This window comes from Dendropsophus ebraccatus, chromosome 1 (assembly GCF_027789765.1).
Source record: "Dendropsophus ebraccatus isolate aDenEbr1 chromosome 1, aDenEbr1.pat, whole genome shotgun sequence".
Lineage (NCBI taxonomy): Eukaryota > Metazoa > Chordata > Amphibia > Anura > Hylidae > Dendropsophus > Dendropsophus ebraccatus.
The window spans coordinates 197376024-197401214 of record NC_091454.1 but is presented as its reverse complement, the minus strand read 5'-3'; the positions used below and the strand labels follow the sequence as shown (position 1 = coordinate 197401214).

At 43.1% G+C, this 25191-nt stretch overlaps 1 protein-coding gene and 1 long non-coding RNA gene across 10 annotated transcripts in view; one reads left to right on the top strand and one right to left on the bottom strand.

Annotated features, from left to right (window-relative positions):
* Window positions 1-4687: 4687 nt before the first annotated feature.
* Window positions 4688-25191, bottom strand: part of LOC138766460 (uncharacterized) — a 109875-nt gene continuing 89371 nt past the window's right edge. The window contains exon 4 of the long non-coding RNA XR_011358720.1: window positions 4688-4755. This is a non-coding gene — a long non-coding RNA (uncharacterized lncRNA). The remainder of the gene's footprint in view (window positions 4756-25191) is intronic.
* CAMK2B (calcium/calmodulin dependent protein kinase II beta) overlaps window positions 6124-25191 on the top strand; it is a 120445-nt gene continuing 101377 nt past the window's right edge. For all 9 annotated transcript variants that reach the window (XM_069944031.1, XM_069944012.1, XM_069944006.1 and 6 more), the window contains exons 1-2: window positions 6124-6581; window positions 17109-17203. In XM_069944031.1, coding sequence (XP_069800132.1) covers window positions 6523-6581; window positions 17109-17203 — 154 coding nt within the window. In that variant the 5' untranslated portion in view covers window positions 6124-6522. The remainder of the gene's footprint in view (window positions 6582-17108; window positions 17204-25191) is intronic.

Below are 25191 nucleotides of genomic sequence, written 5' to 3'. Positions count from 1 at the left end.
AGGCAGTATTTGGTCCTCAAGTCAGGTCCTCATAGCAACCAAAACCAGGAGTGGATTGAAAACACAGAAAGGCTCTGTTCACACAATGTTCAAATTGAGTGGATGGCCGTCATATAACGGTAAATAACTGCCATTATTTCAATATAACAGCCGTTGTTTTAAAATAACAGCAAAAATTTGCCATTAAATGACGGCCATCCACTCAATTACAACATTATGTGAACATAGCCTTTCTGTGTTTTCAATCCACTCCTGGTTTTGGTTGCTATACAGCCTCACAAATAGAGCCTCAAATATACATAGTGTGAACCCAGCTTTAAATTGAGATTTACATGCAGTAAATTCCATGCAGAAATGCACAGATAAGTAACAGTACTTTTTCAGTTCTGTGCGAACAGTGTTTTTCATTTAAAGGGGATATCCAGAATTAGAATAACAATTTTCCTCTGGAAACAGCGCCACTCTTGTCATCAGTTTGTGAGTGGTACTGCAGCTGAGTTCCATTGAGCTGAATGAAGCTGAGTAATACCGCACAGAAAGAGGACAAGAATGAGGCTGTTCCTTGGAGAATCTGTGTTTTTTCTTATTCTAGATAACCCCTTTAAGTCAATAAGCAAGATATAGCATGCATTTGTGAGTGGGCATTAGCCATGTAAACATGCCCTTATGATATGTAAGGTCAGGCCAGAATGCTTTATATATTATACCCTGTCGGATTTCCACACTATATATATTACACATTATATACCATGAATCACACCTGAAAACACCCAACAGCCCTTGTGCTTCATACCATGCACAATATGACAACATCGCTATATATATATATATATATATATATATATATATATATATATACACACTCCGGCGGCTAATAACAGTCTTTATGTGCCTCGTGCATATTATGGTGGGATATTTTTAGACGCACACTTAATGTTTAAGAATAAAAAATTTTTAGTTCTCTTCTCCGACTCTTTCCCTATTAGGGACTCCCCCTCCAGTATGTAAGGTGGGGGGTGGCATATTGCTATGTAATTGTTCTAGTAGAGGTTACCATGGTAACATGGCACAGACTGTATCTGCATGGCTTAGGACAAATGCAAGTAAAGTAGTCCATACCTCTGCTTCCCCGCTTACTAATGAGGAGAGCGGCGAGGAGGGGAAGGGTGAGGTTAAGGGTCACCATGTAACTCCTTCATTGCCATCTTCTATTCTAACAAATGGCCATTTTGCCTCCTATTTTTCCATCACCTGGGGCGGGCAACCCTACTTATAATATTCCTTATAATTAACAGGCCATTAGCATACTCATAATTATCACATACTTGGCCCTTCCAGGCCTTGTTCACACATGAAGCTGGATGTTTCCACACATAACTACATATATATTATCACATGCAAACACAGCACATTGGTTTTTACTATTGTATTCAAATACTAAGTCTGTACAGCATCCCTATGGTACCATATTACATACCTGAATGCCGCCATATGGTACCACCGTACTCTAGTGCCGATACTTAGTGCCTGACTAATACTGCACCTCCATAATAAAAGAATGTGGCGTGATTTTTATTCTGTGTGAAATTATAACAATAAGGACCCATTTATTTCTATAGCCCCATACACACACCCGTAGGTGTTATGGGTCCAAGTTGGGGCCATAATCTGTGCCACAAAAAAACAAACAAAAAAAAAGGACAAGCTATAATACTGTCCATACTGATCTACCTATGAAATAAATGGGTCCGCATGGTTACGGATGCACATCCATAGTGCTGTCCATAGCTGTTATTCTATATTGCAGCTATGTAGATGGTGTCTCTTATGTGGTGTCCGTTTCGTGTAGGGACATCTGAACCATATATGTATCCACAGACCCCAATTTTTTTGCTGGATGTTAAAATTCATTGAGCGTTTTCACTTTCGAATCACGCCCCCCCCCCCCCCCCCCCATCCCTAATGACTATCAAGTGTAGCCATAACATATAACTGCAAGTGCTTGCCAGGATATATGCAGCACCCTGAAGGCCTGCTCGCCCACTGGGTGCTGCAAATCATGACAGCTCAGGGGGCCCAGTGTATTGCAGGAGTGGGCCACTGGGCCCCCTGATGCGGAAGGCCCTGTAGCAGTATCTATGGCTGCTATGGTGGTAGTTAGGCCCCTGAGGAAGATCCTGAATAGCAATATATACTATGTTGCATGTATCATAACTGTACAGAGGAGGTTTACGATCGTAGGTCCCCCACCATATACCCCCATTGGACACTCCACAAAAGAATACAAAATGAACAACTACCACCAACCCCCACTAAAAAAATCTGAAAATTCTAATGCAGCACCAGTTACCACTAATAGGGCACATAGAAATAAGTGGTGAAAGCCATGGTGCAGGGTTAGCCACCTCTCAATTGAGCTGCTTTAACTGTGGATATGCCATAGATGTCTAAAATGGGAATAACCCTTTAACTGCAAATACATTCAAATTGTTATGTTCTGCATTTGGGATGATGACCATGGCTGTATAATGGATCCAGGTTGCACAGATCTACATGATGACCTTCTGTGTGCCTTAAATTTTTTTTAGAACAAATCGATGGGAAAAACAATTTGTGGTATTCTTTAACGTATGATGCATGATATAGAAGCATTACTTCTGGGGGAGACAACAGTGTCTGAGGGTGGGTTCACACTGAGGAATTCTCGCGGATAAATTCTGCGGAACTCCGTCGGCTGTACGCGCACGGCCGCGCGCCTCTCCCCCCCGTGCCATAGACACCATTCTATGCACGGGCGCATTCCGGAATGCGGAATCAGCCGACGGAATTCCGCAGAATTTATCCGCGAAAATTCCTCAGTGTGAACCCACCCTTAGAGGGGAAGCATGATGCAGCAGAAAGAGTACACATGGCTCCATAGGCTAGATGACTGGGTCGAAGAATCTAGAGGTTCAAATAAGAGAGGTCAAAACATCCCCCTAGGCCTGAACGAGCCCAATCTAAGTAAAGTATCTTTAGAACTGCAGAGGCACATCCTAATACGTTCTGCACTCTCTAGTGACCACAAGAGATGACTACTCCAAATGGACTTCACATTTCTTTATTTTTCCTATCTGGCTGAAATCACCATGAGGACATCTCCTGGCCATGTCTTGACTCTACAGAGTTTACCAACCATACATCCTTAGGATAACAGTGATATGCTTAAACAGATTCAAAGTTCCTTTGCTGGAAAACAAAACAGTAGATTTATCCTCAAAGGTGGCACAGCTCTTGAACAGGTTCATAGCCAGGCTTGTTGAAGCAATATTGGTGTTCCTAGGGTCCCTGGTGCTGGTCCACTGTACTCTAGCCCCTTGGTCTTTCTACCTGGAGCAGGTTATAGCCGCTTGACTTAAGTCTCTATAAATCCTTGATTATGGCTGAACTCAGAGGTCACAAGCTGCATCCTACTGTCTACCATTGGTGCTGTGATGTAATTCCTCATGGCAGGGTGCACGCCTTGAAAGGTTGTGACTTGCCAACCACACAGTACTAGGCCTGGCCAGAAACCAACTTAGGTCTTAGTGTCTGCTATGGGGCCCTTGCACAACTTATCTCAGAAGGCCTATTACACGAAATGATTATAGGCAGTTCGGGCCGATAATTGTTTTGTGTAATAGCTCATGTTGAAAGGCAATGATCAGCCAACATGCACAATGTCTTTCAGCATGTTCTGAAATCACAATGACGATAGTGGCAGTCTGCTGCCCAATGCTCTGTGTAATCCTCTAGGACTAACCTGAATGTGCTTGAGGCTCACTCATCTCTAATACTAACCCCTACAGTGATGAACAATATGAAACATGGTAAAACATGTGTAAGTAAGTATAACAACACGGCACAAACCACAAAGCACAAATGAAACAAGGCCATTGCTGGACAGCGCACAGCCACAGTCCCTGCAGAGATCCTAGTGGGCACAGCAGTAGGAAGGGAAATTGGTGAACAGTCATTGGTCAGAGTCATGGGTGCCTAAGATTTAGTTTTGGATGGGATACAACCCAACTGATCAGATCCCAAAGAAAAACTACTATAGTATAAGTTGCAGAAAAAACAAATTCTGGCAATGATAGAAACAGTCAGAACACATAGCGCATATGAGCTTGCTTTGCCTGGGGCTAATTCTCCTCAGACTGGTCATAGTTCACATGCTCCAGACCTCCACCAGAAGCACCTGCAATGATCAAATAGGTATAAAAGAAGTGGAGCAATGAAAGAAGGTGGCCTGAATGGTGCCAAGGTGTACTACTGGAGGAACACAAGCTGGCAGCAGCATTGCACTACTCTGGGCAATGTTCTGCAGGACACCGTGGGTCCTGATATTTATATGATTATTGAATGGCACAAACCATTGATCTAAACATTGTACAGACCCCCTACTTTAAGGCTGCAATATTTCATAATAATAGTGTCCTCTATCAGCAAGGCAGTGCCCTGGCCATACTGCAAATATTGGAATTAAAGGGAATCTATCATTGGGTTAGTGCATACTAAGCTGATATATTCATGTTGTAGCCCAGGTCATCCCAATTCCAACTCACTTTTCCTTTTTAAAATCTATTCAACTGTTCTAAAAAAAAAAAAAAAGCTAAAAAGAACTTTATGCAAATTAGCAGTGCCCTTCCCCAGCGGTGAAGTAGACTCACCAGTCTCACGCACAGTACAACGGCAGGGACACCTTGCAGGAGATGATATTCTGGACATACACGTGACCTGGAAATAGATAATTGTATGTTACTGCTGGGGAAGGGCATGAATGTTTAAAGAGGGGGGGTTTATTTGAGAAGTTGCAGAACGGTGCACTTGGGGCCTCGGAACTGCCCCCAGTGCGTCTAAACTGCTTATTTTAACTATATCTTCAGAACAGCTGAACGGATTTTAAAAAGGAAAAACTGCATTGGAATCGGAGTAATACAGCCTAATAGATAAATAAATCAGGTTAGTATGCAGTAATCCATTAAAAGATTCCCTTTAAGTGGGTGGTTTTAATTATATGGCTGATTGGTTTACTTTAGACCCAATGCTTCATGGGAAGAATATCTTCATAATACAGTATCCAACTGAGCGCGGCGTCGCCAAATAAAGAGGATTGTTTCATTCAATATCGCTAAAGATGGATTTATCCTAATTATTACACCCAATGAAGCACAACGCCATTTTGAAGAAAAAAAAAAATCAGTCAGAATCTGAGAGAAACAAAACTTCATATTCTAAACGAAAATTGGGAGTAAAGTACGACGGAGTGTGCAAAAACTGCGGTCACTAATAGGAAGTGCGAAAAGGAATACATAAGTTTCCATACACTACACACCTGATGGCTGCAGTACAATGCTACTGCCGCTCAACAGCTGCCAAAAAGCACAAAATTCCTTTCGGCCATTACCTTCGCGGTTTTATATTTATTTTTTATTGATTTTAAATTTATTTTATTTATTTGGAATTCAATAAATTAAATTGGCCAGAGAATCCCTTGATGTATAATGGTTTCCCATCATCCTCTGAACACCCGCGAGCCATTTGTCGGACGTACCTCTCGACGGATCGGGCATCCTCAAACACACGTCACCATTAGTCACGTCCGATTTCATAAGTCAATTTAATCTTTAGGTTAATTGGACTCTTGTACACTTCACCCTATGTGACCGTGTGGAATTAAATGGTGATGGGAGGGACGGGAGTGCAATCTTATTATATAACTGCAGAATATATATCATAGGACATACATATAGATGAGCGTGTAATGGGCCAAGCATGATAACGTCCGTCTGTGGCTCTAGCGTTACGTATTGACGTGACCCACCAATAACCTGTTATCATATAGTAGATATTCTGCAGATTGCTGAGCTAATCAGTTGCTGGCGGCCAACTTTAACCCTTTGCATTTGCATCTGCAGTGCTAGGCGTGAAACATTCGCCAGTAAATGTGAGCCTCTTGTCCTGTCCTCACACTTTCTCTCCTGTCTCTCCCTCTGGTTCTGTCATCCCCCTGTATCTCTACTCTATCTCTGCCCTCCCTCTCTCTCCCTCTCTCCTTTTTCTCCCTCCCATCCCTCCCTCTTGTTCTCTCTCAGTCTGAAATTAATACAGGCAAGGCACATTCAGAGCAGCTCCTGACTACCTCTCCTCTCGCTCTCTCTCTGTCTCTCTTTCTCCCTATCTCCCCCTAATTCCTGCAGTCTCCCCTCTCCTCCGCCACTCTTCCCATACCTCTCCGCCTTTCTCTATCATTCTTCATCTTTACTGGGATTTTTATTTTATTTTTTTCCTGGTAGAAAAGAGACGCAGAGATCCCTACAGGAGGGGCACACGGGGGGGAGAGAAAGAGCTAAAAAAAAGGAAAATAAGAGGACTAAGAAGGGTGCAGAATCCCCAGATCTGATCAGAGCCCCTTGCCCCTGCCACTCTCTCTAAATCAAGGCTGAAGAGGTCTCTTCCTTCGTAGAGCCAAGAACCACTGCAGAGCCCGGATCCCATGCAGACATGGCTGTAACCTGCACACGTTTTACAGATGAATACCAGCTGTATGAAGAGATTGGCAAGTAAGGCACCATCTGATTCCTCACCTGCAGCTGGAGCAATAAGGCACCCTGGGGGGGAGGGTTATCCATAGAAGCCACCCCTTAAATAGCCAAAGTGTGTGTTAATATATATCTGTATATATCATATTATAACGTAGGTTGAGATGCAATCCAGGGCCTTCTGGCGCAGATGGGGGCATGTAGGGTGTGTGATGCAAATGGAACTGAGTGAAGAATTGGGTGACCCAACTCTTGATGTCTATATGGACCCATTTTCCCCAATGTTAGATACCTGTAGTACTCCGGGTAAAACCGGTTGCATGCCCGTATGTCGTGTATCTGTAAATACATCCACGTATATATTTGCACATATAATGTGTTTATGTCTGGGAGCCACTGCTGTGTGTCTGCGTATATTCCTTCGGGGGAGGTGATTAGATTCAGGGTGAGGTTTGGGGTGATGGGGGGTGCAGAAAGCTAAAAACTGTGCATGAATTGCAGGGGCATTATCATAGGTGACCGGCACCCACTGCTGGGCAGAAATAACATGCGGGAGGGTGGAAGGGGGCAGGAGAAGAGGGAGGGTTGCGTACTTGTCAAATAGCCAGGGATAATTTAGCATTAATATTGATGATGCTGGGTGTACTGGTTGGTAATTGGTGAGGGATGTATAGGGTGTATTGAGTTATTGATACATCATTATTTTCCGGCTACCTATGTATGCCATGGGCTATTGGCAAAGTCTGGAAATGCAGAGACTGTCAATTAGGATATCAGAGGGAGTATCTGAGTGTGATTGATCAATCTGAAGTCTATCTGATGCCGGGGTGCAGGGATGGATTATGGGATGAAGCAGATTCATGTTATGGGCAATGATAGAAATAATGAATAGGAAATGGACTTCATTACTGATATGTAATTATGTGCAATGATTCCCTATTCATAAAGCAATGGATGGATATTTCTCATGTATGAATGTGAATTGTGGCCATATATGGCCATCTGCCGGAGTTCTTCTTCCTTGGCTGTGGTGTTGGATGGGTGATTGGTAACACTGTCTATGAAGATGAAGATTTGATTGGCAGGTGCACTGGTATCTCTCTGTCCCCTGGATGCTCCCCCTCCTCCTTCAGGTCCTCCTGGTTTCCTGAGCGTTATTCCGCCTCCTGTTATGATGTCACACTTGGCTCTCACATGGATGAGGTTTTCAGGACAGGGCCTGTGAGATATAGGGTCAGAGAGTCACCAGGGATGCTAGACAACTAAACATAGGGCAACGCGCAATCTGAGGCGATCAATGAATCAATTGCAAACATCATTGTGATGCTAAACGCTTGTACCGGTGCAGAGCATCCTTAATCCTGAAGGCCCATAAAACATGCAGAAGATAAACCAATAGCTGCAATTTTCAGTGCAAATTTATGTTGCCCCACGTTAGTATTAGGCAAATGACTATTGAGTTCTTCATGAATGTATACGTACCCCTACCCTATGGCATAAGGTGGTGCCACCAGCAGATATTGCCTTTGCCATAGCAACATCAGGATCCCAATCTGCTCTGCAGAGATGGTGACGATCCAGGTGTTTCCTCAAAGACATATTAATATATGTCAGCTCGAGAGCAAGCAGAAGGTAACTGCATTGTGGGGTCAATAGAGTTCTATATTTAGATTCATGATGGATGTGCATGTACGAGTTTATCATACATATCTGCGGTTTCCATCGCTGTGCCCCCAGCTGTCATGGTGCCGCCACCATCCTTCTATATTATATCACTGTACTCACGAGGGACTGTATGTGCTTCCTATTATATAAGATATAAATGAGGTTTCTTGCAGATACAATACTGGCTTTCATATGCAAAGACAACATGATTACAAGCAATTATCACAATTATGTCGGACAACACAGTCTATTATAAAATAGACGGATGACAATGATGACAATGGAGGGGATATGTTATTTTTCTAGGCTTGGTTCATGTGCCTCTAACCTATATGTTTACTGACCCTGTAATATCCAGTTTATCGAGCATGAGGTACGCCAGTGTCTCCAATTGAAATAATATCTGTGTTCTCAATATTTTGTATGGGACACATGCTCTTTAATAGGATTGGCCAAACCTATTTTTTAGATTTCCAATGCTAAAGGCCCCACAATTAAATGTTATGGGCAAATGAACTGCTTTCTATGTGCCAGTTTTGTCTTTAGTAGCAATATATGAAAAATCATGGTGCCCAGTGGAAATCGATGGGTTACTACTAGTAAATGATGGTGATGCCATTAAGTTATGCCAATAGAAGGGTCCCCATTAGCTAGTTTCTTAACTTGCCATCTCAAAGTTCCATTGTAGATATTTTAAAGTGGATATCTGGAGAGCAGGAAAGGTGCTACCTTTTCTGCTTTCCGACACTTCCCTTCTCTCTCTTCCCATACGTTCCGATACTTCCGCAGATGATTAGGGCAGGAGCATGCTGCGGACAGTGACCAATAGCTTCCCAATGTTAACTATGTCGCGGTGGCATTGGGCATCTATTGGACATTGCATGTGGGTCAGTTTCTGGAAGATAGCAGCCATGTTTTTTTAATCCTAAATAACCCTTTTAAAGTTAACCTATATATAGTAGACCTGTTGCCCATATCAAATTTGCTTCTTTTTGAGTACTATTATTATTTCCTACTAAATCAATTATATGTAGATAATGTCTCCATCAAAGTCAACTAGGGAAAACAAAAGGGATATTGGAAGGAAGTAATTATAGCCAGTCTACAGCTAGTCTTGGGTGATACACAAAAAGTAAAGAAATTGTTTGGGAAATCTGTGGGAAGTGACATATTTTGCTTGAAAAGAATGGTGGATTTTCCCAATGTAGGTTAGTCCCATTAAATGAAGCAAATTCTTATGTACTGTACATTATCAGGGCATCAACTTGAGCATCTGTGGCAAGAACTCCTAGTTGTCAGCCTTGGATTTCTGCCATTGGCAAATCTAAGGAGTTTGAACATACCCTTACAGAGGTAGGACTACAATATAGATTAATACTTGTTGGTAATCTATGACATACATAAATAGTACCACCATACCACACTCCTAAATAGTGGCATTATATTACACACATATAGGGAGAGAGTTATCGTAAATAAAGCCACACCCCTCTTAGTAAATCCAGCAGGACCTGCACCTGCCACATGGCGGGCACAGAAATCTAAACCTGCTCTGGAGAAGGTGAATATTTCTGCCATGGTTTACGCCTGTTTGTAGGCATAAACCATGATAAATCAGGTGCGGGAGATGGTCATGCCTCCACCCTGCTTTGCCGAACCCCCTTGCCCACCTATCAGGTGAGTGGAGCTTATGCCACAGAAAAAGTGCTGATTTTTCTGCAAGCTGGGTGTATGCCAAGAGGGCGAATGATAAATCTACCCAATAGAGTACTGCACACATACATACACACATTACCCACACATGTATGTGTATATATATCCCCACACACAAACCTGACCCAGGACAAATGCCCCCATTCCCCACCATGCCCTTATATTATTTATTATATTTAGACAGTCCCTGCCTATGACATAATCCCGAGGTCCTTGTTCCATAGCTTTGCAGCTCTTACAGTAAAGAACCCCTTCTGCAGTCCATGAGAAAACCAATAGTATTCCCAGTGTACAAATGACAAATGACAATGACAAATTTGGTTGACTTGGGAAAACCACACAAAATGAGTTTTGATGTAGTGGTTCAGGACCCTTGTTCAGATGTAGAGATGTATGCGCTGCTAAACCAACAGGCTGCATTCTCCAGCCAAAAAACGTCTGTCCCTCGTGAATAAGCATCATTATCTTTAATTTTTCCAGTTTGTTAGAAAAATACACATCCACAGGGGAACATGGGAGCGGTAATCCATAACAGTCAGTCAGACAAATGCATTTATTTATCTACCCAATGGAAACAGATTAGTGAAAGTTAATTACCGGTTTAATATTAGAATGTAACCTAGCATTTTAGTAAATACATCACAACCCATAATTTTTCACTCAACAATATTATTTTTAAATATACAGTAATTTGGAGTATGAACTTTTCTTCCTATTTATAACATGTGCCCTCATCGCTATACTTGGCTGTTAAAGATGTAGTATTCTATTGACCCCCTCAAACCATACAACTTGCCACAAGTGGGCTATTTTTGTCCTGTTCTGATATGTTTTCCTTCCCCATGTTTCTTAATTTCCATCTACTGCATAACATGCCATGTACAGAGGATAGAAAAATAAGTGCACAAATGAGGAGAAGTTTGAAAGGCCGATGTGCCCTGCTGCTTCATTCAATTCAATGGGGCCGACAAGAACAGCAGAACGCTGTACTTGCCTGTTATTGGTCGCCCTCCTATACACTGAATGCACCATGACTCTTAAAACTCCCACAGTCTTGGGACCCCATTTTATTAATGATGAGGGCACAGGTATCACACATTACAACCCATCTTGGGATAGGCAACAAATGTTTTTCATGGAATAACCTCTTTAAAACATGACCTGTTGAAGGTACTTGAAGACTATGGCATACCTAACACTAGTGTTGAGCGGTCTTGCCGTACTATTTGGGTTCTACAACCTTCTCCAAACCAGAACACTCTGCATTTGACTCCCAGAGTCTTAAGAAGTTGGATGCCACCTTAGGGACTCCGGGAAAACATGGAAACAGCCATAGGCTGTATCCATGTTTTCATGGCAGCCCTAGGGTGGCATCCAACTTTTCCAGATGCCAGGAGTCAAATACAGAGCATTCGGCTTCTGAGAATGTTACCAAACCGGAATAGTACGGTAAGACCGCTCAACGCTACCTAATACCTATTAACATAGAGCATTGAAAGAACAGATGAAGATGAATAAATAAATAAAAACTGGCTTTGATAATAGTCAAATACAAACTAGTGCAAGAACACAAACTGTAAAACTAAATGCAAAAAAATGAGTCCCTAAGCCATCTGCTTCTCTGAAACTAATAGAAACTCCATTTTGATGCCAAAAAGTGCTATTTCCAAAGACAGTCGAAAAGTTTCCGGGAACCAACTAGCACACAATGTGGACATTCTCTTGTGGCAGAGCATTACCTTGATAGCAATTACTGCAAAGAATCCTTCCTGATACTGATGAAGCATCTTTCTTTCACACAATAAACAATGTTATAATATAAATATCCTATAGGGTTAAGGTAACACAGAGGATTTCCATTTAGTAGTGTCTTCTGCTGGTGCTACTCTTGTCCATTGGTCTTGTGTATAAAATGGGGGCAGAGCTGCAATATGGCACCCACATATCTGGGATAGGCAGGTAGAGATGGTCTTCACTTACCAATACCTGGATGAAATTTTTACAAGTTTATAGAAGCACTCAACTTTTTTATTTACTGCCTGGGAGTGAACTTACAGCAAATTTGAAGAGTGAACTAACAGCAAATTCGGTTGAACCCAAACCTGACGGCTCGGGTGTTTATTGCTTTAGGTTATGTTCACACAACGAATGTTTTGCATAAATCACGGCCATTGTTGCACTTTGCAACAACGGCCATGATTTACACAAAACATAAATTGTATTGGATAGTATACGCTCTAGCCGGGATTCCATCCGAATTCACCAGGAATGGAGATCATCCAGCCGGTACTGCAGTACCAGCCGGGATGATCTTCAGTAACACCGGCTGTTCTGTGACCTGTTCTGTCACAGAACGGCCGGTGTTTTATGTAGTGTGAACCCAGCCTTAGTGCGCAACACGGTAAAAGTCCAGGATGACAGTCATAGGTCTCCTCGAGCTGTATCTAATCCATCTTTTCCAAGTAGTGTTAACCAACAGACAAAGGTTTGGGTTTGCCCGAATTTACCATAAATTCGATCATCTCGGAATAAGGTGTCACACTTACCCTGGCTGATCACTGCCTCCCTACACCACATTGTTTCCTGTTTCAGAGGTCGTTCCGATCCCGCTGTGGGATGATGAGAGTGCTCCTCTGACCGTTTTCTATGCTTAGTACAATGAAACTGTCTGAAATATAACTATGTAACTCTTTCTCTTTCTAAGAGAAACTCTCACAAGGTTAGCACAGAGTCTACAGGCCTCCTATACAAGGAATGGATCTGATAAAAGATTATCCCCATTAGGACAAAGAGTTATTTCCTGGTCCAGAGAAGCTCAGCATAGAAGACGGTCAGGGGCACAGTCACACCATCCCACAGCGAGACCAGAACGATCGCTGAATCGGGAAACAACACAGCATAGAAAGGCAGTGATCTGCCACTCTACTTCTGAACAGCAAATACAAAAAAGGGGGGAGAGTGCTTCTCTAAGACCCGCCAACATCCAAGATTAGCCATGTTGGATGGAATGTCAGAGTTATCCCTATGTATAGCTCAAAGTACCCCCCAATGGTGCTTGTACTTCTAGTTGAAATCCGCTGCCAGGGCCACTACTAAAATATTATTCTTTTAATGGTGATTACCATTCACTAATAAAAATAAATGGAACTTGACATAAAGTCACCCTGTTATTAGCCGAACTGAACAGCAATATAATGTTATATAAGGGTCACCAGACAAGAGGATTAGGAGGAAAACATTAATAATTTTTACTCTTTTGATTTAGTGGTAGAAACAGTTCAGGTAGGGCAGGGATGGGGAACCTACAGCTGTTGCAAAACTACAGTTTCATTATGGAAACTGTAGTTTTGCAACAGCTGTAGGTTCCCTATTGTCTGGCTGTCCAGATATGATGGGAATTGTAGTTTCACAACAGCTCAAGGGCCGAAGGTTCCCCATCCTTGACGTAGGGTCAATATTATAGGTTGGTATAACCTGAATATAAAAACAACATTTTATAATGGATACCACTGGTTATAATAACTGGTACTGTGTTGCTGGGAACATATCTTGTTTATTTTAGGTGTCTCAGATAAAACTGAGATCCATATTCTGCACAGGAAGTCTGTAGACTTTATGCTATATATAGACCAGCCTACTTATTTCTATAGGAACCCTGCAGAAACTTTTTCCCTTCTATTTATATCATGACCCGAAGGTGTTTCTAGGTACTATGAAGTTCCTAGGCCTTTAAGCAAAACCTGTCGAACACCTATTGTACTAGAGTCCTCTTGGCAAAGGAACCATCTGGCCAATTCAGACATTAGGTCTAAGAGGCAAATGCAACCTCTGAACTTCATATTCTTACATTGCCGAATGTGCACACAGTGAAGCATTTATGGCATAAAACATAATCAGCCCAATGACATCCCATTTTAAGGATAGTTAAAGAGGACCTGACAGCAGGGAAACTGCAGTATGAATAAGCCCATGGCCAGATAGGGCTTCTCATGTGATGATTCCTGGCATACCATTTTTTGTCTCCATAGTCCTTTACACCAATGAGATATAACAACATCATTGACATATTAACAAAAAGGCTTATATCTCAGTGCTGGACCATAGACATAGAAAGGTATATCCAGAATCCCAATGATCAGCCTTATGTGGCCATGATCTGCTTTACACCACTGTTTTCTTGCTGAAAGGTCCAATTGAAAAATCAATTATGGTCTATCCATGGGATAATCAGCAGGTGCTAACAGCCGAAACTCTACCAAAAGACTAATGCCCCTATTCCACGAGTCGTTTGTAGGAGCAAACGAGTGCTATTAGCGCTCGTTTGCTCCTCGTTCCCCGCTCGCTGCCGCCGCTATTCAACGCGGCGTCAGCGAGCGGGTGAGTGCGGGAGGGGCGGCGGGGAGCTGCTGGGGGGGCTGCCCGGGGGATCGCCGATCGTCCGGGCAGCCCATAGGATATAGCAGCATCTGCTGCCGACGGTCCTATTCAACGGAGCGACGGCAGCAGATCGCTGCTATATCAGTCGCTTGTTTTTCAACATGTTGAAAAACAAGCGACTGCAACGATCAGCCGACATGAACGATGTCGGCTGATCGTTGCACTCTATTCCACGGGACGAATATCGTTCGTAGCGGCCGTTATCGGCCGAATACGAACGATATTGCTCCCTCTAAACGACCCGTGGAATAGGGCCTTAAGCTCTGGTGGAACTGGGTGGCTGCAGCTCACTTTAAAGGGGTTTTCCAGTCAAAATTGCCGAACTTTTTGGGTTCAACAATGTTCTCCAAACTCAAGTACTCAGAATTTGACTCCAATGGCTGCAGGCTGTATCCATGTTTTCCAGGACTCCTTAGGGCTGTAGCCATGTAGAGTCAAATTCTGAGCGTTCGGGTTTGGAAAATGTTGCCAAACCGAAACAGTTTGGCCTCTTTGCTCATCAGTACTGATGAGCTATACAAAAGATAGTTCAGCAGTCACTGACCGGTGGAGTGCCGCCAACAAGGCAATGGTAGCCAAACACCTTCAATAACTGACGGCCATTGGAGTTGGACTGTAATCAATGCATCCTGCAGATGTCTGAATATCTTGATAGAAATATTCTTTACTGGACAAAATGCAAACTAGCGCTTATACCAATGGGAGCCAGAGAGACCGATAAGGAAGCCACCAGTAGAGAATATCTACACAGATTGCTATAGATCAGATAAAAAGGATATCGTAAAAAGAAGAGAAGGACAACAAGAACTGGGTGTAAAAGAGACAGATGGGTAGTAATCATCTATAGCCAGGATCGACACATGAAGAAAGCTCTACCATGTCATTGTAGCTTTGTATTGACAGAGGATTGTTTACTTAGTAATGGGGCAGCTCTGTCCATCTGCTCCCTTATATTCATATCCCTGACTAAACAGGAATGGCAAGCGGAATTGATCTGTAACTAGGATTGTCTTGGGACCCTTCTGGTAAAATGTCCTTATTTGCTTCGAGACTAACCAACATCTGATAGGAGAGGTCACAGCTCCTCATCAAGGTTCACATATAAATCACCATAAAACACAACATAAACTAGTAAAGTAAGTCATGATGTATGGGGCATTTAATAACAGATGATGGAGACATCAACTTCCCTATGTACTAGCTCTTAAAGAAGGGGGGGGGGGGGGTGCATAGACAATAAATACAAAGAATCAGCTCTGTGAGATTGATGTTTTTTTTTTATAAACATAAAATTTGACCAATGATGGTGGAATCTATATATCTAAAATAGTCAGGTTTTAATATATATATATAATATATATATATATATATATATATATATATATATATATTTTTTTTTTTTTTTTACAGCTCTAGTATTCCGTTTTAAGGTTTTAGCTGTGTAATTGATAGATGTTGTATTGTGTGTTTTTTGGGGGCATGCAGCATTTTCTTAAAAAAAAAAAAAAAAAAAAAGTGTTTATTGCAATTTTACCATTTTATAAATAAAAAATTCTATTGAATTTAATATGAAACGTTGCTAAGCACCAAATTGCATGTAAAATACTAGTAATCATAGTTTTCACGTGTAATACTACAATGTGACTTTCTATGGAATGTTTTCGTAGGAACATTACCTGGAAATGATTGTTCAAGAATAAAAAAAGAAATCACTAGGGGTTCGGCAGCTGAATCACCCTGCATATTGCCTAGGAATGTTGTGAATAGTCACATATGTAATAGTAGGCTGGTCACACCATTGTTCTGTTCTTTTTTTGGAGCAGAAGAATGAAAAAAGAAAAAAATCGCACCAGCAGATCTTTGTTGCATGCAGGGCACCTGGTGGACCCCACTAACCTAAATGGGGTCCATTAGGTTTTTAGCATGGTGTCTGGCATTTTACTGGACAGTGGAGTATGCTTTGCTAGTTTGTTCAGTATTTTTGATGGAATCTGTGAGGGAAGCCGCCAATAGAGTACCCCAAGTGTGAACCTAGCCTTAGAAAATGACTATTCAAATGAATAGGCAAGTATGTAATATTAAGACAAACAAAAGACAATGAACCTTTAGAAAAGTTAAACATAATATATAAAAAAGAACAGTTGATTTTATTCAATACACAGTATAAATAAATTACTATTAAAAGTATACAGATAGGAGGCCTATCTTTTAGGCTATGTCCAGAACATGGCCGCCATCTTGAAAGCCACCATATTGGAGCAAGGGCAAGTTTTTCCAGCAAATTAATCAGATTTGCAATATCTCTTGTGGTTTAAAAGTTATCAGCACAGAAAGGTGCAATAATAATGCAATAATGATTGGATCCAGGCCCTCTGGCTCTGTATTCAGCACCAGGGACAACACATTGAACATGTCAAATTGCTGTGCATCACAGGGAACGTTCCCAGTTGCTGTTGCAACTTTCTGTGGGGATAACTTTTGAACTACAGGAGAGACTGCAAATCTGTGACAGTCGATGGAGAAGACAAGTCTGCTTTTCTGACCATCTTTACATTGGAAAAACTGGGGGATACGGCACAAAGAACGGGCGAATCTGTGCCTTCTCCTCGGCGTAAGATTTGTCCTCTCTTAAATCCATTCTTGGCTTTGGCTTCAATAATTTGTCAGATGTATCCGTGTATGTAATAGGGCCTTAAGAGAGTAGATGCTTAACCATCTGTTTCTTATTTGTAGGGGCGCATTCTCGGTGGTCAGAAGATGTGTGAAGCTTTGCACAGGGCACGAATATGCAGCCAAGATCATAAATACCAAGAAGTTGTCGGCACGGGGTGAGTACAATGAAGGGAAAATCAGGGTGACAAAAGAGTTGATGTATTATCCGTTTTTATGGAGATTTTATAATTATATAAAGGCAAAAAAGCAGCTCTTTCTTTAGGGTATGCTCCCACTTTGGGAACATATCAGGCAAACGCAGCCGTCTCGTTAAATAATCATGGTCGTTATTAACAGTTGTCTATGGCACAAGACGGCCGCCGTCCCCGATATGTTCCTGAAGTGGCAACATAGCCTTATACTGATAAAGGGTATACGGTACGGCTTACTTTGTAGAAGCACATGTTGGTGAGTGTACAGTATATTACATTACAAACATTGGTCCAATCTTAGGCTAGGTTTACACACAACGTTTAACAGCGTTTGAGGTCAGAATGCCCTGCTCCATCTAATGGTTACGATTTAAGATCCTTTACATGGGTCGTGAGCTACGGAAAGTAAGTGCCAAACTCTGCGATCGGCGCTCATTTTTTGTGCCATCACAAGGCAAGATTAATTGATGAGGCTCCCAAAGTGATGAATTGAATGGATTGCACAAAAGGTCTAATCAGCTGCTTGTTCATTGGCTAGCTGGTCTATTTACATGGGACGATAGTCGGCAATAAGTGTTCCTAGGAACGGTCATTTACCCAATGATCGGCCCCAGTCAGAACTAGTTTGCCCAGCTTATTTATCCAAATAAATTTGGTAAATATTTCTTTAGATTCTTAAAGGGGTAGTTCCCCCCTCAAAAAAATCTTTGAAATCAGAAAGTGCCAGAGATTTGAAAATTACTTCTATTAAAAAAATCTCAAGTCTTACAGTACTTAGCAGCTGGAAGTGGTGTATTCTTTCCAGTCTGGAGAGCAGGAGAAGTTTTCTATGGAGATTTGCTACTGTTCTGGACAGTTCCTGTCATGGACAGAGGTGGCAGCAGAGAGCAATGTCTCAGACTGGAAAGAATACACCACTTCCTTCAGGACATACAGCAGCTGATAAGTACTGGAAGACTTGAGATTTCTTAAAAGAAATAAATTACACATCTCTGGCACTTATATTTTTTGAGTGAACTACCCCTTTTAACAGATGGGTATAAAGATGCAGTCTGGAACAGATAAAAAAATCGAGGCAAATTGTCCATTTTTAGCACATTTATATGCTTGCATAGTTCTGCAACTCTTCGCCTCCACAGCTGGAGATCAAGGAAAAGAAGGTGTAGCCAGGCTGCCAGGATCTGAATTCCCAGATAAGAAACACTATTTAAAGGCATCGTTGTGAACGGAAGTCTCCAGTAAAGATTTTATAATGTTGCTTGAGGAGGCTGACCCTATCAAATTTCCAAGGAATGGAAGGCGATGCAGAGACACAGAATAACTGGTTATACAACATAGAGCGCAAGATTGTAATGATTTTGTCCAACCTTTTTACCCATAATATCTGGGTTAGCGAGTAGGGGTGTAGCCAAGTGGTCTACGTTGAGGATCTACAATAAGAGGCACTGGCAGGTACCATTGTTTGTGCTAAATCGGTCAGAAAAAAAACTATTTGCCTGGTCTAGTACTGTATAACTTACAGCGCTATATAAAGAATTGGTCTCGTTTTAAAGAGACTGCCAGGAACTAATGATGAGCGAACATGTTCATAAGTGGCCATATGGTCGTATGAACATGCTGCTAATGGTCAGTTTTCGCCGATCACAATTTGTTCAATGATCGGAATGGTTATAACGATCTTTTTCTAACATGAAAACATTTATCTCGCCATGTACACAACTGTGCACGTTTCCTCCCACCAATTTGAAAGAGTCATCGAACGTGTGGGGAAGTAAGGGTACATCAGGTAATGTAGGAGCCATGTTCAATACTGGCATTACTGTGATTGGCTGTACAGTTAGCGTGATTACCTACGTTACGTACATGCTATAAAAACGCGACGCTGAGGTGAATTTTCTCAGTCTTTCCTGATTCTTGCGCCGTTCAGTAGGGAGAGTGAAACGAGCAGGAACAGCATCTGAATTTAGTTAGGCAGCAATATTCACAGTGGTAGTTAGTGTAGGGAGGGAGAGCTGACCGAGTAAGGCTAAGAACGTTGTGAAATTGTCAGTGTAGGGAGGGAGAGCTGATCGAGAAGGGCTTAGAACTTTGTGCAGTTGTCAGTGTAGGGAGGGAGAGCTGACAGAGTAGGGCTTAGAACCTTGTGAAATTGTCAGTGTAGAGAGGGAGAGCTGACAGAGTAGGGCTTAGAACGTTGTGAAATTGTCAGTGTAGGGAGGGAGAGCTGACAGAGTAGGGCTTAGAACGTTGTGAAATTGTCAGTGTAGGAAGGGTGACAGAATCCAGCGTTTTAGCACTATAAGGATTCATTTCTTAACCCTGTAGTGACCAGATGTCCATCATAGTCCATCCTGTCCATTATCTTCACAATGTATTTGAGTTCTCCAAGGCCACAAGGGGGGGCCTTCTGGGAAATCTTGACTTGCTGAGCTGACTGTACGCTGCGCCCTAGCATTCCTTGCACATATTATGTGATACATGTACATTGTGTATATATGGATGGGCGAATAAAAGATACGCCAATGCCATGCACCTTATAATTGCTCCACTATTACATATTTTACTTTTTGCACCTGATAATCTATACGCACCGAAACGCACGCTTCTATAAAATGTTCCTTATTTGTTCATGACTGTTCAGCGAACAAAAACCGGAACTGAACATTGGGATATTCGCTCATCACAACCAGGAACCACCAGGACATCTTATCGAATGCTTTGAATGATAAGAAGTATAGTAAGGCACCCCCATGCCTCGTCTGACTTATGAAGATGGTAGCGGAGATAGTGTTGTCCACGTGGTCTCTATGTACAACCACAGGGGCGAGCCAGATAACCTGTTGGCCAGACATTTAGGTAAATTACCAAAATTTGCAGAAAACTGGTCAGGATGCTGAATGTTAACATAGCGTCTGTAACATACCAAGATGTCCTGAAAATAAGTGAGGAAACCCTAAGTGTTTAAGCCATGCAATATTAACAGGGTGAATTATATGGAGACTTTCTTGAGCTGAGAACGGAAAGTTATCATAAGTAAATGATTCATTAAAAGACGCAATTAGGAGCCATTATCTGTCTGGATAAAAAGACGTATAGGTAGAACAAGAACGATCTGCTAGGGAGGACCTCCGCCCAAGATGGTACTTTGTTCTGCAATCCTCATTAGCATTGATGTAGATACATTTATTGTCTTGCTTTATGAAAACACCATGTTATAGTGCTGCAGTATGTGTAATATAATCGCACAACGCTATGTCAGTCATCATTTAGAGAGACGCGCCAGCTATCTACGCTGCAGGTTTGTGCTGATGCATCATTATCCTCGTCTAGTATTTCCAAGGGATGAAGAGGGTGGAGTATCTGAGTATACCTGGGGTCTTCCCTGTATAGAAACTGAGCAGATCACTGTCTGTCTGTCCTTATATAACCTCTTCTGCCAGATGTGTTTGCAGCTGTTCAGTCCTCAAGCTTCAGTTTGTGTACTGTTATGATGCTATCTACCCTGTGTAAGATCTGGGCAAGATGGTGACTATAGATGCACATTACAGAACCTGGAGCACGTTTGGGTTCATCCGAACCAGAGTGAGCAGCTTTTGATGGTGGCTGAAGAAAAGTGATGGGCCATGCTAGAGTCGTTCACCACTTAAATACCAGTGGCAGAAGTTGGACACTGCCCTAGGGAGTCCTGGAAAACATGGACATGGCCTATTGCTGCATCCAAACTCTTCAGTTGCTGGTATTCAAATTCAAATTCAAGCTGCGCTCATCTCTACTAAAGTAGATGGATGCAGCCCTATGGCTGCCTGAAAAACGTGGATACAACAGCCGGTCATAGGCTGTATCCATGTTTTCCAGGACTCCCTAGGCTTCAGCCACCGGTAATCAAATGTTACACGCCTGAGTCAGGATGAACCTGAACGTGCTTAAAGGGGTAGTCCAGTGTGGGGGGGGGCATTTTTTTCCTGACACCGGAGAGGAGGTGGCTGAGGGAAACGACGCCCACTCACCTCCCCGGTTCCAGCAGCGAGTCCTGCATCGCGGTGCTCCGGTCCCTGGCCGCTTCCTGGTGTCTGACGCGGGCCCGAGATGTGACGTCATAGGTCCACTCAGCAAGTCAGTGACGGAGGCGGGATCCGTTTCAAGTCCGCTCAGATCCTGTCACTGACTAGCTGAGCGGACCTGAGACGTATCGTCTCAGGCCCGCGTCAGACACCAGGAAGCGGTCGGGAACCGGAACGCCGCGATACGGGACCCGCCGCTGGAACCAGGGAGGTGAGTGGACGTCGTTTCCCTCAGCCACCTCATCCCCAGTCCCAGGAAAAAAATGTCCCCCCTGCTGGAGTATCCCTTTAAAGGGGTTATCCAGCGCTATAAAAACTTGGCCACTCCCCCCCCCCCCATTTTTGTCTCCAGATTGGGTGGGGTTTCAAACTCAGTTCCATTGAAGTGAATAGAGCTTAATTGCAAACCACACCTGAACTGGAGACAAGAGAGGGGGAAAAGTGGCCATGTTTTTGTAGTGCTGGATAACCCCTTTAAAGGGGTTGTCCGGCGCTAAAAAATTATTCACAGAATAACATGCGATGCCCTGGCCCCTGGGGGCCACTTCCGCAGTGCTGGTGTTATGAGCGGGCAATGACCGGGGCAGCTGCAGGGGTTATACTTGTCACGGTATAGGCCTGAGGGCAGCACAGCTGTAGGGCCGGTCTGTGGAATCTGCGGGTGATGATGGGCATGCGATTCTTCGCTGCACCTAGTCAGGGCACCAGTTAGTGGACACCAATGCCAGGGTTCAGTAACAGCGGTTTTATTATAGATGAGGTAACTAGTAGCAACAGTTCTGTCCGGATGCAACCGGGTATATAGCAGGCTTTGACAAATAAAGCAGGAGTGGTGCTGCATAGGCTGTGAGAATACGTGCCGGATGATGGGAGTAGGAGTATGAGAGGAATAGCGTTGCTGGGTGGATTAGCTTGAGAATAATACTTGCTGTGAATCCTTGCAGCGATGAGGAGAGATAACGGAATGACACCCAGATGAGAGAGAAGAATCCGGTCACTTGAGCAGGCAGATACAGCCGAAGACTTGAATACAGCAGCAGAATCAGTCACTCTTCTTATGGTGAAGAGGCTGCAGAGAAGAAGCCCAACTCCTCTGAGGCAGGAGAGGGACGACACACATCCTCCTTGCTTGGAAGCAGGGGGAAGACTAACTTGTTAGGAGGAAGTGGGAGGTCACATGGTTGCTCCTGGCCAGAGCTAGTCGGCCATTGGAGGAACCATGGTTACAGGTCACGTGATCAACAGCCTTGCATACCACTGTACAATGTAATAATACACAGGAATACATGACAATACACATGAAAATGCACATTACCAGAGAATACTAGGGGAAAACCAGCAGCAGTTGCAGTGCAAACACTTACCAGAACAGGCATTGACACAGCAATAGAAATGGCCATAATAGGAGTAATAGTCTGTATGTTCTGGGACACTGCAAACACACATTACAAAGTTATACAACTTTGTAATGTATGTTATGTCTGTGAATGGCCCCCTTCCCCGTGTCCCACCACCCCCACCCATGTACCCGGAAGTGTGGTGCGCTATACTCACTTGTCACGTGCCGACCACGGTCTCCGATCCTCAGCAGTGACGTCTTCTTCGGGCGGCCGGCGGATCTTCCCGAGTGCCGGCCGCCCTCTGCAGCGTCATCCGAAGCTCAGCCAAGATTGGCTGAGCATAACTGTGCTCAGCCAATCGCAGCTGAGCAGCTGATGACGTGGACGCGTCATCAGCCACTCAGCCGCGACTGGCTGAGCACAGTTATGCTCAGCCAATCGCGGCTGAGCTTCGGATGACGCTGCAGAGGGCGGCCGGCACTCGGGAAGATCCGCCGGCCGCCCGAAGAAGACATCACTGCTGAGGATCGGAGACCGTGGTCGGCACGTGACAAGTGAGTATAGCGCACCACACTTCCGGGTACACGGGTGGGGGTGGTGGGACACGGGGAAGGGGGCCATTCACAGACATAACATACATTACAAAGTTGTATAACTTTGTAATGTGTGTTATTCTGTGAATAATTTTTTAGCGCCGGACAACCCCTTTAAGGTTCTCTTATCTCCAGTGCACATCACTGTCTTGTAATACAGCGACACCATAAAAGTGCACTTGGTGTAGATAAAAAGGGGAGAAAGTGTGGGATGGGAACGCAGGGTCTCTGCTGTAAAACAAGACATTCTGGCCCCTGAGATTGTTGTTCTAGGTGGGTAAAGCAAAGGTAATTATTTAGTACATGCATGTATCTATTAAATCGGTTTTCTGCCCAAAATTGATAGATGGCCTATCCTCAGGAAAGGCCATCAATAGCTGATCGGCAGGGTACCCACACCCCAGAGCAGGCCATCAATCAGTTTTGGCTCAAAAAACTATTTAATGAACTAGGTTTATGAATAAGTCTAGAAGGTCTTCTTCAGAACTTAAAGGTGATGAAAATGGACAATTTGGGCAAAAATTTGAGGTGAAATTTCACAATAAATAATTGTTTTATTGTTTTAGCCAACTAACCATTGACAGTCACTGCCTGGACAGAACTTTTTGGCTGATAGTTGGACAAAATATATTATGTTAAAGGAAGAATATCTCCATATAGATCACTCACTGTTGGCCCAGTGTCATTGATCACGTATAACCAATTGTAAAAGCCAATATATGTAGGTTAAATCTGCAAAATAATCCTTCATTCAATAATAGTTCAACCTTTAACTTCCATCTAATGTGCCTTGGCCACTTTTACAGCAGTAAGGTGACAGCTACAGCATGCGGACAAAATCATGGTGTCATTCAATGGCCAATAGATGCACAATTTTACCTGTAATATGGCATTTGCCATCATGTGTGGGTTTGTCCACATGTGGTAGCTACAATGTGGGACCATACCCTTAAGAAGGCAAGGGAGAAGAGGAAAGGGTTCTGAAGAATGAAAACAGATATATTACCAGGTTTCTTATCAATTCTGGTATGGAAAGTTTATTAGCAGAAGAAACCTTTAAGAATCGTATTTATAGTTTGATTTAGATCTAATTCAGATTGTTTTTCACTGGTCGGGTTCCATAAACCTAGAGCCCCCCAATGGAACACCATGTCCTATCAGGATGGGAAGAAAAATTGCTATTCGTCACATCAAGACGACAGACACCACACCACAAACCAAAGGACCCTATTATAAGTCACTGGAGTTCATCCAAGAGAAAAGATGTCCAGCCTTTGAGTTCAAAAATATATAGTTTTGTTTGATAGATTCTAAAATCTGGAGTTCATATGGAGTCTTAAATTAAGGGCTTCAAGCGAATGTACCATGAGGTACATTGCTTTAAGTTTCTTATATGAATAGACCTTTTTTTGGACTGCAACCTGTTCCCGCACACGCTGCCTGTCTATTCCCGGGCACCAGCCCGGCCTGAACCACTGGAGCACTAAAGGGTTTATCCAGTGCTACAAAAACATGGCCACTTTCTTTCAGAGACAACACGACTCTTGTCTCCAGTTCAGGTGCAGTTTGCAATTAAGCTCCATTCTTCCAGAGTGGGGCTGTCTCTGGAAGAAAGTGGCCATGTTTTTGTAGTGCTGGATAATCCCTTTAAATCAATGGAATTGCATCACAGAGGGGAGGGGTTTTGTCATACTGGGGGCAGGTGGGCTCGTCTCCAGTGCTTCAGGCCTGGCCTGTGCCCAAAAATAGACCGGCACAGTGCACGGGCACCGGGCCACAATTAAAATAAAGGACTGTCTGGCTGCCGGCGCCAGTCTATTCATATAAAAAAATTAAAGTGATGTCCCTGATGATACATTCGCTTTAAAGGGGTTTTTGTTCTGGAAGCCTGCACTGGACACCCTTTTCTGTTACTTCGATGTTACGTTACTAAAAGGGCAGACTAGATGGACCAAGTG